This window comes from Heliangelus exortis, chromosome 13, assembly GCF_036169615.1.
Source record: "Heliangelus exortis chromosome 13, bHelExo1.hap1, whole genome shotgun sequence".
Lineage (NCBI taxonomy): Eukaryota > Metazoa > Chordata > Aves > Apodiformes > Trochilidae > Heliangelus > Heliangelus exortis.
In genome coordinates, this window is record NC_092434.1 from 1,630,583 (window position 1) to 1,644,874 (window position 14,292).

The following is a 14,292-nucleotide window of genomic DNA, read 5'->3' on the forward strand; positions in this document are numbered from 1 at the left end:
CCCCCCCGACCCCCCACCCCGTCTCGGGAGGGAGCCCTTTTCTCTGCTGTTTTAAAAGGGATTTTTCAGCTGGAGAGAAGGAGAAACACGTCCAGGGACTCCTTCACCGCTGGCTCCGCGGTTTTGTTTTGTTTTTTGTTTTCTTTTCCTTGCAGGGGAAGAGCGACAGAAACATCATCATCAACAACAACAAAACCCATCCCAGCCGGGCCGGCCGTTTCTCTGACTCCCCCTTTCTCTCCCTCCGCACCCCACAGCGGTCGGAGCCGCTCAGAGGGCTGATCCCGGGCGGATAAAGCAGAGTTCCAGCGATGTCGCCGGCAGGAGAGGGACAGCCAGCAGCACATGAGCTGGGAAGAAGGAGCAGAGAGAAAAGCCACATCCCCGCCTCCAAGGATTTCCTACCGCGAAGAGGGGGAAAAGAGAATTTTACTGGGGGAGGGAGCTCGGGGAGCGAGAGGGAGCCCGTGTGCCTGCTGCCCTACACGCGAGTATTTGTTGGTTTAATAATCCGTGCTTGGAGTGTCCCAAGGAGCAGGGAGCTCGCCGAAGTGGGCACAGGAGGGGTGGGAAGCGACCACCGGCCTCAGCAGCCTGCCCTGAGGTGCGGGGCGGGATCAGCCTGGATCTGCCCCATCCCATCCCGGGGAAGATGCTACAGGTGGGCTGGCCGGGAGGGCTGGTCCCCAGTGTCGAGATGGAGGGAGTGTGTGTGTATGTCCCCTCCTTAAACCCTTCTGCCTCCCCCTTTTTATTTATTTGGGGTTTATTGCATTGATGGCACGTCGGGTGGCTCCTGCAGCTCCCCGGTGTGCGCACCTCGGGGCGGGGCCGATGAGGCATTATAGGCGAAGGCGGTATTAGAGGGGTGGGTTTCCCTGTCTCTGCCCCTGTCTGGGACCAGCCAGTGAGCGGGGAGATTCCCTCCCCAGCCCGAGAAGCCACCTCCCTCCGCACCCCGGCCGTGTTTCTCAGGCTCTCATGGCTGCTTGCAGCCTTCAGGACTCATCTGTGGCTCCCAAGTCATCCCGCTGGTTTTACCCCACTTCACCCCATAGTTTGCTGAGGCATCGGGAGGAGAAGTGGGCGAGAAACCCCAATGGTGAAGGGGGAGCTTGCAGGGAGGTCCGGGGTGGTGGGATCATCACCAGGGCCGAGCGGTGCTTGGGGGGACATCCCGGAGCCCAGTTTTTACCTCTGTTACCGGGTAAAAATCCCACCACGGTCGGGGGAGCTGCACTGGCAGGGTATTGATCCCTGAAGGAGATAAAAATCCTCTTCAAGCTTCCTCTTCCCTCTCCCGGCGAAATGATGCGGCATGGAACAGGGGTTTCCCGGGGTCTAACACAGATCTGAGTCGGGGGGCGGGAGCTGGTGAAACATCCGACACCTCCAACTGCATCGGAGTCCCTCGGGGCCCCGGATTAAAGCAATTGCATCAGCAACTTAAAATAATAATAACTAAAAAAAAAAAGAAGACAAAAAAAATATCCAGCAACAGAAAGCACAGCCCCAAACCTGGACGTTTATACAGAAAAAGAGCATCACAAATTTCTAATGTAAGCATCGGCCAGCTGTGTGCACTTGTAAAGTTGTTATAATCCCCCTCCTTGTTATAAACAGGAAAGTACATAATATAAAGCAACAGGCCCGCATTCACAAATACTGACCCTCCTCCCTTCTCCTGCCAAAATTCCCCTTTTATGAAGCTCGATGCAGCCCCCGGGCGTCTCCCCCGGCCCAACGCTCTCTGCCCGGGGCTGGGCCCGGGGATCTCCCTCCGCTGGCTCCAGGGTGGCCCGGCCCGTCGGGGGGGTTGTCCCCTGGATGGGGAGCTACAGCCTCCAACCGGGGACCCCCACACACCTGCCTCCTCCTCCCCCTTCCTCCAGACAGTCCCTTTTCCTTCCTCCCTGTCGTATCACTCCTCTCATCCCTGTGTCTCCCCCATCCTCCCTCTTTTTTTTTTTTTTTTTTTTTTTTTTTTTTCATTTTCCCCCCAATTTAAAATTTTTTTTTTTGTTGATGTTGTTGTTTAATGCCCCATTTTTCCTGCGGGGATCCTCGCCCGCTCCTCCCCGAGCTCCAGCAGTGTACATCCTGCTTTGCTGTGTGTGCTTACAGCGTCAAAGGGGTGGACGTGATATTTCAAACATCAGATCACTGCGTTTATATATTGGGTGCCCGGAAATTTTTCCAAATAAACACAGCTTGATTCGACTTGGGTGGGCAGACTTATCAACAGACTAATTCTATAAACAAATGAAGGAATAACCCGGAGACCATTGGCTGGTACTAGCAAGACACGTGGAGAGAGCTTGGAGTTTTGTAGCAATGAAATTTTAATTAATGTGGGTGGGCTGAGAACACAAACGACTGTTTATCGGAGACAATTTATTTTCCAGTGCTAAGTCAACATATAATAGCAAACTTACAACAATTATTTAACTTTTTTTTTTTTTTTTTTCCTCCCCCCCCCTTTTTTTTTTTTTTTTTTTTTTTTCTTAAGAGCTATGAAGCAGGGACAGAGGCAGAGCGAGCTCCTTCGGGCAGGGCTGGGATCTGAGCTCGCACAAATAGCTCCCCGGTGGACTCTTCCCAGGTTTCTACCCTTCCCCATCATCCCTTCTCTCGGCTCCGAGGGGGAAGACCCGGAGCTCAGAGCCCGCCGGCGATGAGCCACATCTACGGCACCCACCTCACCCCCATGGGCACCCCCTCCATGGTTTATCTCCCGGCCGCCCTGAGCTTCACCCCCAGCGGTGCCATCTCCCGGCAGGACCCCCCGCAGAAACCCCCTTACAGCTACATCGCCCTCATCGCTATGGCCATCAAAGAAGCTCCGGAGCAGAAGGTGACCCTCAGCGGTATCTACCAGTTCATCATGGACCGTTTCCCTTTCTATCACGACAACAAACAGGGCTGGCAGAACAGCATCCGCCACAACCTCTCCCTCAACGATTGCTTCGTCAAGGTGCCGAGAGAGAAGGGACGGCCCGGCAAAGGCAGCTACTGGACCCTGGACCCCCGCTGCTTGGACATGTTCGAGAACGGCAACTACCGCCGGAGGAAGAGGAAGCCCAAAGCCCCGGGGCCACCGGAGGAGAAGGGCAGCTCGTCCCCTGCCACCGACGGGCAACCGGGGCCGCTTGCCCGCCCCGAAGAACCCAAGAGGGCCAAGGGAAACGCTGCGGGGGATTCGAAAGATGAGGGGGTCCCCAAGCAGGGTGGGAGGGAAATGAGGTCCCCCGAGGGTCCGGCCACGTCCCCCCCCGCCCCCCGGCCGCCCCCCGCCGCCGCAGCCGCCCCGTCGCACAAGAGCGGCCCGAGGAGCCGCAGCTTCAGCATCGAGAGCATCCTCGCCCAGGGGCTGAGACAGCCCCCGCCCGGGGCAACCTCCAAGGGGACCCGAGAGAGCCCGGTTGGTTGCCTCAGCGGCTCTTTGGTCGCCAACGGCGGCTTCGGGCCGGCCCTTAATGCCTCCCTCATGCTCGACTCCCAGGTGCACGGGAGGCTTTACCACATCGGCATCCCTTTCCTCTCCTGCTTCCCTCTCCATTTTTCCGAGGCGGTATTTAATTTCCAATAGTTGCCCCAGAATTAGATCCTAACCCCCTCCCTTCTCACTCCCTCCAGTTGGCTGCTGGGGGGGTGCGGGGGGGTGCGGGAGGGGGTGCGGAACTCGATGGGGGACACCGGACTCAGACCTCACCAAGCGGGTAAAGACCAAAAATAACAAACAAAAAAAGAAAAAAAATATTAAATATTAAAGGTGACTCAGGATTTCAGGGCATTTTCAAGGCACGGGGCTCTCTTTAGCTTCCCCCCTCCCAGATCGGCTTTTAAAGGTAAATCATGGTTTGGTTTTGGTTTTGGTTGGTTTTTTTTTTTTTTTTTTTTTTTTTTCCACGTGGATATGGAGGTACAGACAGTGGCCTCCAGCCCCCCCTCGGCTTTGCTCTGCAGCTTTGCATCCCTCAGGTTTTTTTAGACCTGGTTTCTGCAGAGTCCTTCGGGTCTCTGCTTTTCTTCTCTCCTTTTTTTTTTTTTTTTTTATTTTATTTTTTCGTTTTGAAAATCAAACCCACCTCTGGGGGAGGAGGCTCACTTTTGTTTTGCCATGAATACCCACGGGTGCCTGCACATAATAATAATAATAATTCCTGATATTTTCCTGCTGGACCAGTCCCACGAATGGGTAAAAAGCAGGTAACCAGAGCTGAAACGGGACAGAGCAACCAATCCAGGCTCATTCAGCACAATTAAGCACATTAATTCGTGGTGTTAATGCAAACTGGTTTCCTTGTGCTTCTCCAATATCGTGATAGTGTTGCTGTCCCACTGATGCAGGCAGAGAGAGGGGGGATGGATGAGCAAACGCGTTGAGAATGTGGAGATGCGGCTGCTTTCCGTGTTTTGCTGGGATCAGTTGCTTCCGACCCAAAAAAAAAGACTGATTCAGGTCGTGGAGGTTGGTCTTGGTGTTTTAAAGAAGCTCTGTGGACAACCTGGACATTTAGCATGAAAAAAAAAATATATAAAAAAGACATCATCTGTGTTTCTAAAGTTTTTGGCTTTTTTTTTGAAAGAAGGAAGAATCCAGAGACACTACAAACAATCAGGAATATTTCTAGATTTTTCTTTTTTCTATTTTTTTGGCCATGAATAGAGGCTTTTTGTATATTAACGGATAAATGCCCTTTTGGAGAGAGAAAAAAAAAATCTATATTCTCAATTTTCATTATGAAACTAAATCTATATCCAATAAAAGTATTTTGTTCAGGACTGTGGCTGATGTGTTGTAGAACACTGCTTGACTTGTGCAGCCTGAGGGCTGAGGAGAAGGGCCTGCTGCTGGATGCTCTGGTCCAGATATCCTGGTGATGCCACGGGCTCCTCTGCTGCCTGGAAGAGGGAAAAGGTGGGAGAGGCAACAATCTGGAGCCTGGGAAATTACCCATTCCTTGTAAACTGAGATTATGTGTCCTAAAATGTTTCTGTTTCTCCTCCCTTCCCTCCATCCCACCCCATCTCACTGGCAAAACCTGGCCTTAAATTAGCACCTGGACTATTGGAAATCAGGGTTTCTCAGGTAAGTGGTGGCTCAGCTTTTGCAGAGGATGATCACTATCAAACTGCCTTGACATTTGGATCAGGAGCTCAGGGGGACTCATTTCACCACAAGGCAAAGAGCTCCCACAGTGTAGAAAACCCCCAAAAGGTGAGAACTGGTGTTGAGTTTCCTAAAAGGAAGACACCCATAGGTGGATTCCTGGATAGGCAGAGCTGCAGCTTCTCACTGTGAAAAAAAAAAAAGAGATAATAAAAAAGCAGAAAAGGGATTTTAATATAGATTTGTGAGATTTTATTGAAGTAAAATCCCCTCTAGTCTTCCTGTTTCTGATAACTCCTGTTTGAATATCTATCAAATCCATTAACCAACCAAAAAACTTGTAAAAGTGAAGGTGTCACTGCTCAGTCAAAACCCCATTTGTCCCCACCACGATTCACAGGGCTGGGCAAGTGCTGAGAGGGTTCATGATTTTGCATCAGGTCCCTTGTCCCTCCAGTGCCACTCCTAGGGACAGGTTTTATAGCAGCTGCCTTGTCAGAGGGGGTTTGGGGATGTCACCAAAAGTGTTCTCAGAGTCCACGTGGTAACATCAGAAGCTGCAGGAGCAGGGCAAAAATCCAGCTCAGCTCTTGCCTAGCAGAGACCTGGAATCAGCTTTTCATCCCCAGCTCCTGGCATGTCCTGGGTTTTGGGCCCCTGTGTCACACAGAAGGCTGATGTTGCCTCCAAGGATGTGCAAAGTTGGATTTCCATCAAGATCCCTGCAGCCTGGTCCCAGGAATGGTTTTGCCCTCAGAAAGTGTTTTTTTCATGCTCTCAGTGACCAGGTGGAAACCCCCCAAAAGGTGAGAACTGGTGTTGAGTTTCCTGGGTTTTGGGCCCCTGTGTCACACAGAAGGCTGATGTTGCCTCCAAGGATGTGCAAAGTTGGATTTCCATCAAGATCCCTGCAGCCTGGTCCCAGGAATGGTTTTGCCCTCAGAAAGTGTTTTTTTCATGCTCTCAGTGACCAGGTGGATTGCACCTAAAAAAAAAAACTTTTAATTTTAAACCCCCTCTTCTGAAGGAGCTGTAGATGCTCCCACAAGGCATGGGGAGAACGGTGTGGGGCATGGACCAGTGCTCAGCAGCTTCACCATCCCTGGCTCTCTGCACATTTCCAAAAGGTGCCAGCAAGCAGATGCCATCAGCAAAGCTGAGTGCTGCCTTCTGCAGGAGGACAGCCCCCCCTTTCCTTTTCCAAATCCACTAAATCCACCCACTCCCCCCGGGGAAGTTCTGACTTGTGTCTACACACTCTTCTGCTTCCCTTTCTCCTAACTTGGCACCCCAGTTGTGACCCCCCAGTTCTGCCACCTCCCAGCTCCTATTCCAGTTCCCAAAGTACCTTTTTGGACCTGCCAACAGGTCCTGCTCAACAAAAACCATCTGAAGGATTAAGCCTTATATTAGCATTGCAGTTTGATTTGTGCACAGTGTCTATTTTTATCACAGGCCCAATTTTTTTTTTTTTTTTTTTGAGATGCAACTTTTTCTGCGCGATGGGAATTGGTATTTTTTTGCAAAGCTTTGCTCGTGGTGACATTTGACTTTATTTCTGGTTTGTTGTAGCCGAGTGGGACCAAGCACAGCTGCAGCTTTTAGGATTTTGGTTTCACTGGAAAGAGCAAAATTAGCAAACTTACCACACTCTGCACAAAAGTGACACTGACTCGAATGAGCTCAGAACTGAGTAAACAGTTGGACTTGATGATCTCTGAGGTCCCTTCCAACCCAGCCAATTCTATGATTCTATGAGTGACAATTTGGAATTAATTGAGATTAATTAATTGAGATTAATTCCAGGGCAGCAACGTAATTTGGAGGGCAGGAATGCTGAGAAAAAAAGGTCTTACTGCCAACATGCAGAATGACTAAACACGTGCAGCTTTTGCATCTCATCTGTTATATACAGGGAGGAGAAGGAGCAATGGCACAACGAAAAGAACAGCCCTTCAGAGGGGAGGAAAAAGCCAGCACCAGCCCTTTGGATGGAACTGAGCATCCTTTAATCCTCCAGACATCAATGTGAATTTTTGGTGCTGTGCAGCACGAAACACAGGCAGAGAGAAAGGACTTGACAAGCTGCAAATAATTGATGTCAGCCATTTCCCACCTGTTCCACAACCCCCCCAAAAAGCAGCTGCCAAGCCCAAAACTGCCACCCAGTATTTAACTCATCCCTGGAATCTTCCCCATCCCAGCTTTCCCAACCTCTCCTGACTGGCTATAAACACCAGTCTGAAATACTGTGAAGAACTGTAGAAAATAGCCTAGGATGCAGTATAAACAGCATACTTCTTGTGTGGGTGATATATATATATATATATTTATATTTATATATATATGTCTTTCCGTTCCCCTGGAGAGGACTGACCTCTCCCAACCCACCAAGGTTTCATGTCTCTGAGATCTGCAGCCAATTTTAACTTTTAGGAGCAGTGGAAGGGGCTCACAGTGGAGTCATTCCCTCCTTTGCTTCCAAACACAGGTTTCCAATGAGAGGAACTGAAAATTTGGCCTCTTGGAAGAAGTCAGGAATTTAATTTCTCATAAATGGGGCTTCCAGGCTTTAAATACACTCCGTGGGTGTTCTCTGAGAGCTGGTCCCACAGCATAGATAAAAAAAGAAATCACACACTTACACGTGAGCAGGAGCCACTTTCAGGAGATGTCATTCCAAGTGCAAGATGTCTGATTTCCAGGTGACATAACTCCAGGAGACTTTGTAACCATTCCACTTCCACCTACACCTTTTAATAGTTATTTTAATAGCTATCTTTTACCAAGGAAGACACCTCATGGGAAAAGCATCCCTTTCCTCAGCAAGCAGCTCTGGCCTCCTGCTAATTGCTCCTAAACCTGCTGTGAAGAGCAGCTGATTCCCAAAATGGGAGGGGGGGAAGGATCTGCTCTGTGACTCGATTCGTAGCCCCCAGAAAACAGATCTCCTGGGAGGCAGCAGTTGGGATATGAAACAGATCACATCTTTGATTTGAAGTGAAAGAGCAAGAAGACAAGATCACAGAATTCAAGAAGTTACAGATGGAAAAGGTCTAGGAGGTTATGCAATCCATCAGTCTGGACATTGCATAATTGCTCCCCACAGTATATTTTTAGTGCTTTATCCAGACAAATCATTAAGTGCTTTAAAATGGGCCAGATTCCTCAAACTCAATGCGTGCTAAGTCACAGCTGATTTCCCTGAGCTTCAGAGCTTGTGGTGTCCAACAAGACACCGGCAAGTTTTGTGTGGCCAAGGAGGAGAGGATGGACTCTTCCAGAAACAAATATTACTCAGTATTCTGGCCCGAGCTGGCTGAATTAGACCTGTGAAAGATAATTTTTGGATTGTACTGAATAATACTTCATTATTCAGGTGTTCACTTAGGCCAAAGTAAAACATTGTTAATGTGCATGTGAATGCAATTGGTTTTCAGCCAGCTTCAAAGCCGGCTCAGCAAAGCATAAAGAATGTTTATTTAAAATACAGTTGCTAAATTTAGCATGAGCTTGGTTAGCCTAAATCTTAGTGACATTTTTAGAGAGCACATTGCAAAGCAGGAATGCATGGAGAAATAAATAAACTTTCCCACATTTTTGGAAATCGAGTCCGAATTTGCAAGTTATTTCTTGCTGGGGGGGGGACGACAATTTTTGGGGATTTGGAAAGCGTTCTGAATAATGCAAATTTCCCACTAAGCAAACAGTGGAGAACACAATGCTAATGATGTTTGTTGCAATTGCGTTTCAAATAATGCTCCCTGGAGGAGGAAGCAGCCCCATTAGTAGGAAGCTCTCGTCAGAGAAATTATGCAGAGCATCAACACCTTTCAATATTTACTCAAGCTCTTTGCAAAAGAGCAAAAAGTGCAGCAGGGCTGCAGTTGGCTCCAAGCCACATCCAAAGCCTTGCAAAGGAAATCTGAAGTTTGAATGAGGTCCTGAGCCTCTTCCTTGGAACTATGATGCTGGATTTTACCCCCACCCCTCCTTGCCCAAGTCCTCTGCCCTGATTCTCAGCCAGCTGCCTGCAGGTTGAGCATTTAGACAGAAGATAGATGATTTTTAAGCTTTTCCTTTCTTTCAGCACATTCAAATAAAAGAGGCCGTATTTATTTAAGTGGAATTGCCTTAGAGAAACAAGCTGACCTGAGCAGACCTGCAATGGTAAGCATTTAAATTCTCTTTTTTCAGGTCAGTATCAGAGGGCTGGAGCCTGGATTTTATCCTCAGCTTTTATCATTTTCCTCTATTCATTCCACCCTTTGGTTGGTGCAAGTGGCACACCTGGTTCAGCACCTCAGGTGAGAGGGTTGGGGCTACAGGACAAAAGGGATGTGGCCAAATGTCCCCCAGTGTCCCCAGAGATACCCCTGGACTTTGTTGGGATCAGCTCCTTACCAAGCAGACAGGTGAAATGAGGAAGCATGGAAGAAAACACTGAGGTTGGGGGGTTTTTTTTGGTGTTTTTTTAAAATTTTATTTCATTTATTATTCCTCAAAGCAGGACTCCACCACTTCATCTCGTTTTAGGCAGCTCCCAACACCCACATCCTGATCCAGAGCTCCATGACTCAGCTTCAAGTGTAAGGACCAAATCCCACCTGCAGACCCATCCACTCCAGCCACCTCTCATCTCCCTCAGCTCTCCAGATGAAGGTTTGCAAATAATCTGGCCCCAAACCCACTTATTCCTGAATCTGCAACGAGGTGGACTTCTTAAGTCCTCACTACCTATCTTCAACTGCTTACTAAAGTCCCTGTTTTCATTAGAAAAGCAATATGTAATAATAGTTGTTAAAATAATTGTATTTCTGTTTTTACATCTGTAAAGATTAAGTTAAACAGTATGAAGCCCATTAAACTATTTCATGTCATGCTGCCATAAATTTCCTCCATTCCCATTGCTACTATTATTCCAGAGTAAACTCTGAGATCAAGCTGCTGCCACAGAGAGTTATTTATAGGAGCTCATTCATCAATAAAAACTTCAAAAGAAATCTGTTACTCTTCTATTGGGAAGCCAAAGAAAACTAACATAAAGACAACCCTGTTAAGAAACAAAGCTAAGGAGACCACAAGACATTCAGTGAAGGAAAATCCTGATTTCTAACAAATACCATGCGAGGAAGGAAGGAGAGGAAAAAAAACGAAAAAAAAAAAAAAAAGAGGAAAAAAAAAAAGTTTGTTGGCAACATGAATCCTTTTAAGTCACTTCGTGCTCATTGGATGGTTAAAATAAATTGTTAAACAGTTGTATTTGTCCTGGCTCAGCCTCCTCATTAGACTCCACGTGACAGATTTGGGATCTTGCAGTGGATCAGGAGCTCCTCATCTCCTGCAAAAGCTGATGTTCCCTTTCCATGAGTCTCAGCTGCTCCTCCACCCATCCAGCAGCAGAGCAGAAACCTCAGCAGTGAGATGCTGAGTAGGCAGCTGACAGTATCCCCCTCCCTAAAGGCAGGTATACAGAAAAGAAAAAGTTTATAAACCTCATCCTTATTCTCTTTTATTTCTTATTGCACCTTGCTCTGCACATTGGAGCTGAGCAGCCTTGGCTTTGGGGGAATGATGGAGTTAATCCTGCAGAAACTTAACTATACGAGGGGTGTAGTGCTGGGTTTTTCTGTCCTCACAGAAAAAATCAGGTCTCTTTTCTAGCAGGACTCTTTGGAGCCACAGAAGACCTCAATATATTTAATTTATCCCTTAGCAGTTAACCATAGTTGGGAAAACCATCCCTCTCCTTTTTGTCCCTGCCTCACCAAGAGCTCCAAGTGAGTGAGATTTTACTTGTGGCCTTCCCAGGAAGTGGGTTGAGGTGATCAGCCTTGTTCTGTCATGATAATAGCACCCTCAAAATATCTTTTTGCAGCTCACCAGAGATCCTCACCTGTTCCCACCACAAGTGTCTGCATCCTGGAGGCAAGCAGGACCTCCAGCTCCTGGGATGTGTTGCATAAAACACCAGAATCCCATCCCCAGACATCAAAGTGCAGAGGTGAGGATGCCATCCCCCAGAGATCTCCTGTCATGCTGATGCAAGCCTAAGCAGGGCATTTTGCATGGGATTCATCCCAATCCACACTACTCAGCTTCACCAGCCATGGAAAATCTCTCCAGAGGCATCCAGGAATACAAAACACCTTCAGGGAGCTGAACTTCCAACTCTTTGAGGCACATTTAGGGTGGGTGAAATCACATCCATGAAGGAGCATCAGGGGAGGAGAAATCCACCCCCAGCAGAGCTTCTTCCAGCTCTCAGCTTGGCTGGCAAAGGAAGCTTCTAGAGAGTCCTTTTCTCCTTAGAAGATGTTCTTGGTGGGGTTGTGCTGCAGGGAAGGCTTCAGTGCCTTCCTTCTGAGTCCCAAATGTACCAAATCTGGGGATGTGACTTCAAATAACCCCACAGGCTGCTTCTTGAGGCAGAAGTAGCAGATAAAGAATTATGAAAAAAACCCAACCCATATCAAATTATGGCCCAAATAAACCCCTTTCCCTGTGAGATCTGGGAGTCTCATGGTCTAATTCTTGTTGCATCCATACATGATTTTGGTTGCTGGGGAAAAACAAAAAAAACCCCAAATTAAAGCCTCTGGCAGAGGGAAAAACAATCACTGCCACCCATCCTTTGCTTTTGCACTTTTACAAATTTTTATAATTTTTATAATTTTACAAATCCAGGCTCATGCATCCAGCTGGGTAGTGGTGTAATCAGTCAGTCCAAAAAGTGGGAGCACCAAGTCAGTCATCTTGAGTCAGCTGTGCCCATTTTTCATACCTGGCTACAGCTGATGTTACACCCTGGATGCAATGATTATTAACAAACACAAAATATCTCTGTAGAGAAACCACATTAATTATCATTTCACTGTACCTAGTGTTAAATTTAATTGCTTTGTTATGAAAAAGGCCAAAAGGAGCCTCTCTTGGTGTGTTTGGCTTCAGATGAGGTGCTGTGTCAATTCTAATGACCAAAACCAGCAATTGTGACTCACTTTTTATGAAGTATTTTTCATTGATTTATCCTAAAGTGCTTTGCAGGGAAGGTCAGTAGAAAGCCCCATTGTAAACACAGGGAAATCTCCTGATTATTTGTTTTGGATGGCTGGGGAGGAAACTGTGGATGCTTTCATGGAAAAAAAAAATCCTCTGTTATGATCCTCTGCCCTAAAAGAGGGAGGGAAAATAGCCTGGTGACTCTGATCCTACACTAAATGATCCTAAAATAAATTATTGGCAAACCAAATTAATCCAGATGGCTCTGGATTAAATGAAGGTAACCAGTAACAGGCTAAGTTAAAGGTTAAATCAGGGCACCCAGCTACTCTGCCCTCCTCTGCAGCATGATGAGTCTCTTGAAACCTTTGATTGACCACTTTTGTTTTTCTCATCTTATTTCAGAGGTATTTTCCTTGCTGCTTAAGCATCAATAGGAAACAGTAGGTCAGCTGGTAGCAGAACAAAGCAGGAAAAAAACCCCTACTGTAGCTGTAGTTTGTACAAAATTAAGAAAATAATAATGTTTATGGTCTGTAAATGTAATCATGTAGCCAAACACCCCAAACCACCTTTTTCTGATAAGGCTTGGGGGTGAGGAGAGGCAGCCCAAGGGCAGAGTGAGCTGTGAGTCAGCCCTTTGAAGTCTCATGGACTAATTCTTGTTGCATCCATACAGGACTTTGGTTGCTGGGGAAAAAACAAAACAAAACAAAACCCCCAAATTAAAGCCTCTGACAGAGGGAAAAACTTGCATGGTAATGAGAGAGAGTTCTTAGAGACCTGAGAGATCAGGTGTTGGCAAGGGGTGTGCATTTAACTCCCCAGTTAAATGCATGGGGAGGTAAGGACCAGGAGTTGGTGTTGGAGGAGCATCTAATGGGGCTTTTGTGGGACTGTTCATCCAGCCTTGCTCTATCAAAAGCTTTTGTCAACTCTGTAATCAAGGCAGGACCAGGCATCCTCCACCACGGTGGCTCAGCAGCTGTTGAAGACCCTGTTGGCCTTTCCTTGAGTTTCTGAAGGTGTAGACATGTTGTGAAAAATTTCCTGGAGATGCAGATGGGTGGGAGGCTTTCATTCCCATTCCTGCTCCTTAGCAGGATGATCTGGTGTAGGGGATGTGTCCAGGGATTCCAAGAACTCAGCAGCCTGGCCAAGTGATCACTTGCAAACCAGTTGCTTCGTGGTGGGTCCGAGCCTCTTGGGACATCAAACCAGTGTGAATGGGGAATGTGTTATCCTAGATGGGACTTTTGGTTTCCCTCATTAAGATTTCCATCCTAGGACATCAGCATCAAGTCTCCAAACGAGGTATGATCCCTCCACTCTCCCACTTGTATATTTGTGCTCCTTACTTTAAAAGTGATCATCCTCCATTTATAAAGAAAAGTCAGCAAGGAAAAAATACCTTTCAGATGCCTAAGAAATGAAGTTTCTCCTTGAGAGCATCAAGCTGCAGAGGAAAGATGAAGAATCAACTGTGACACACATGACAAATACTGAAAGGGAGCTAAAGGTATCAAGGCAACCCCTCAAAGACTTTGGGTCATTAGGAAACTCCACGAATGGGTGGAAATTCTTGAAAGAAAACCCATCCCAGGCTGACTTGCTTGAACCAGTGCCAGGGCTGTGGCTTCACCTCCCAGACTCGATCAGAGTAATGATGTCTCTGGGAAAAATCCATCTCCTCTTATTTCCTAAGGCTGGGAAGGATCTGTGAGGCAATGAGCTGGAGGTTCCTCTGCACTGGTTTGTCTGTGTACACAGTGCTTAGAGCAGCATCTGTGAACCTCTAAATCCTGGCTCACTTGGCCCCAGCCAGGGTAAGACCAGCAGCTCTGGTTTGGCCCAAAGGGTGACCATGGGGCTGGGCTCTGAAGTCCTTTCCCAGGCTCAGCTGCCTGCTGGGTCACTTTGCATCCATTGCCAACTTCTGGGATGTAAAACTGAGGATGCAGAACTCTTCAGTCCTGCATAAGTGACACTGAGATGTGGAGCTGGTGTTTCATATGGTGAGGACAGTGCTGATACCCCCTGCTCTTAAAAGAGAGGCTTGCCCTGGAATTGAAGGTGAAGCAGAGGGCAGCTGCACCCCTGCCCCATCCTTACCCAAGGAGAGAACTGGTTGGGTTCTGGAAGGGGTTCATCCTTCTGGGTGGCCTGAGAAGCTCCTG

At 47.5% G+C, this 14,292-nt stretch overlaps 1 protein-coding gene across 1 annotated transcript; it reads left to right on the plus strand.

Annotated features, from left to right (window-relative positions):
- Window positions 1-4,788, plus strand: FOXL1 (forkhead box L1). The gene is made up of 2 exons (XM_071756567.1): window positions 1-1,559; window positions 2,510-4,788. Exon 2 carries the CDS (start codon window positions 2,675-2,677, stop codon window positions 3,587-3,589), a length of 915 nt encoding a protein of 304 aa, XP_071612668.1. The 5' UTR covers window positions 1-1,559; window positions 2,510-2,674; the 3' UTR covers window positions 3,590-4,788.
- Window positions 4,789-14,292: the final 9,504 nt, after the last annotated feature.

Coding starts and splice junctions, on each gene's coding strand:
- FOXL1 (XM_071756567.1), top strand. CDS start 2,675: ATGAGCCACATCTACGGCACCCACCTCACCCCCATGGGCACCCCCTCC.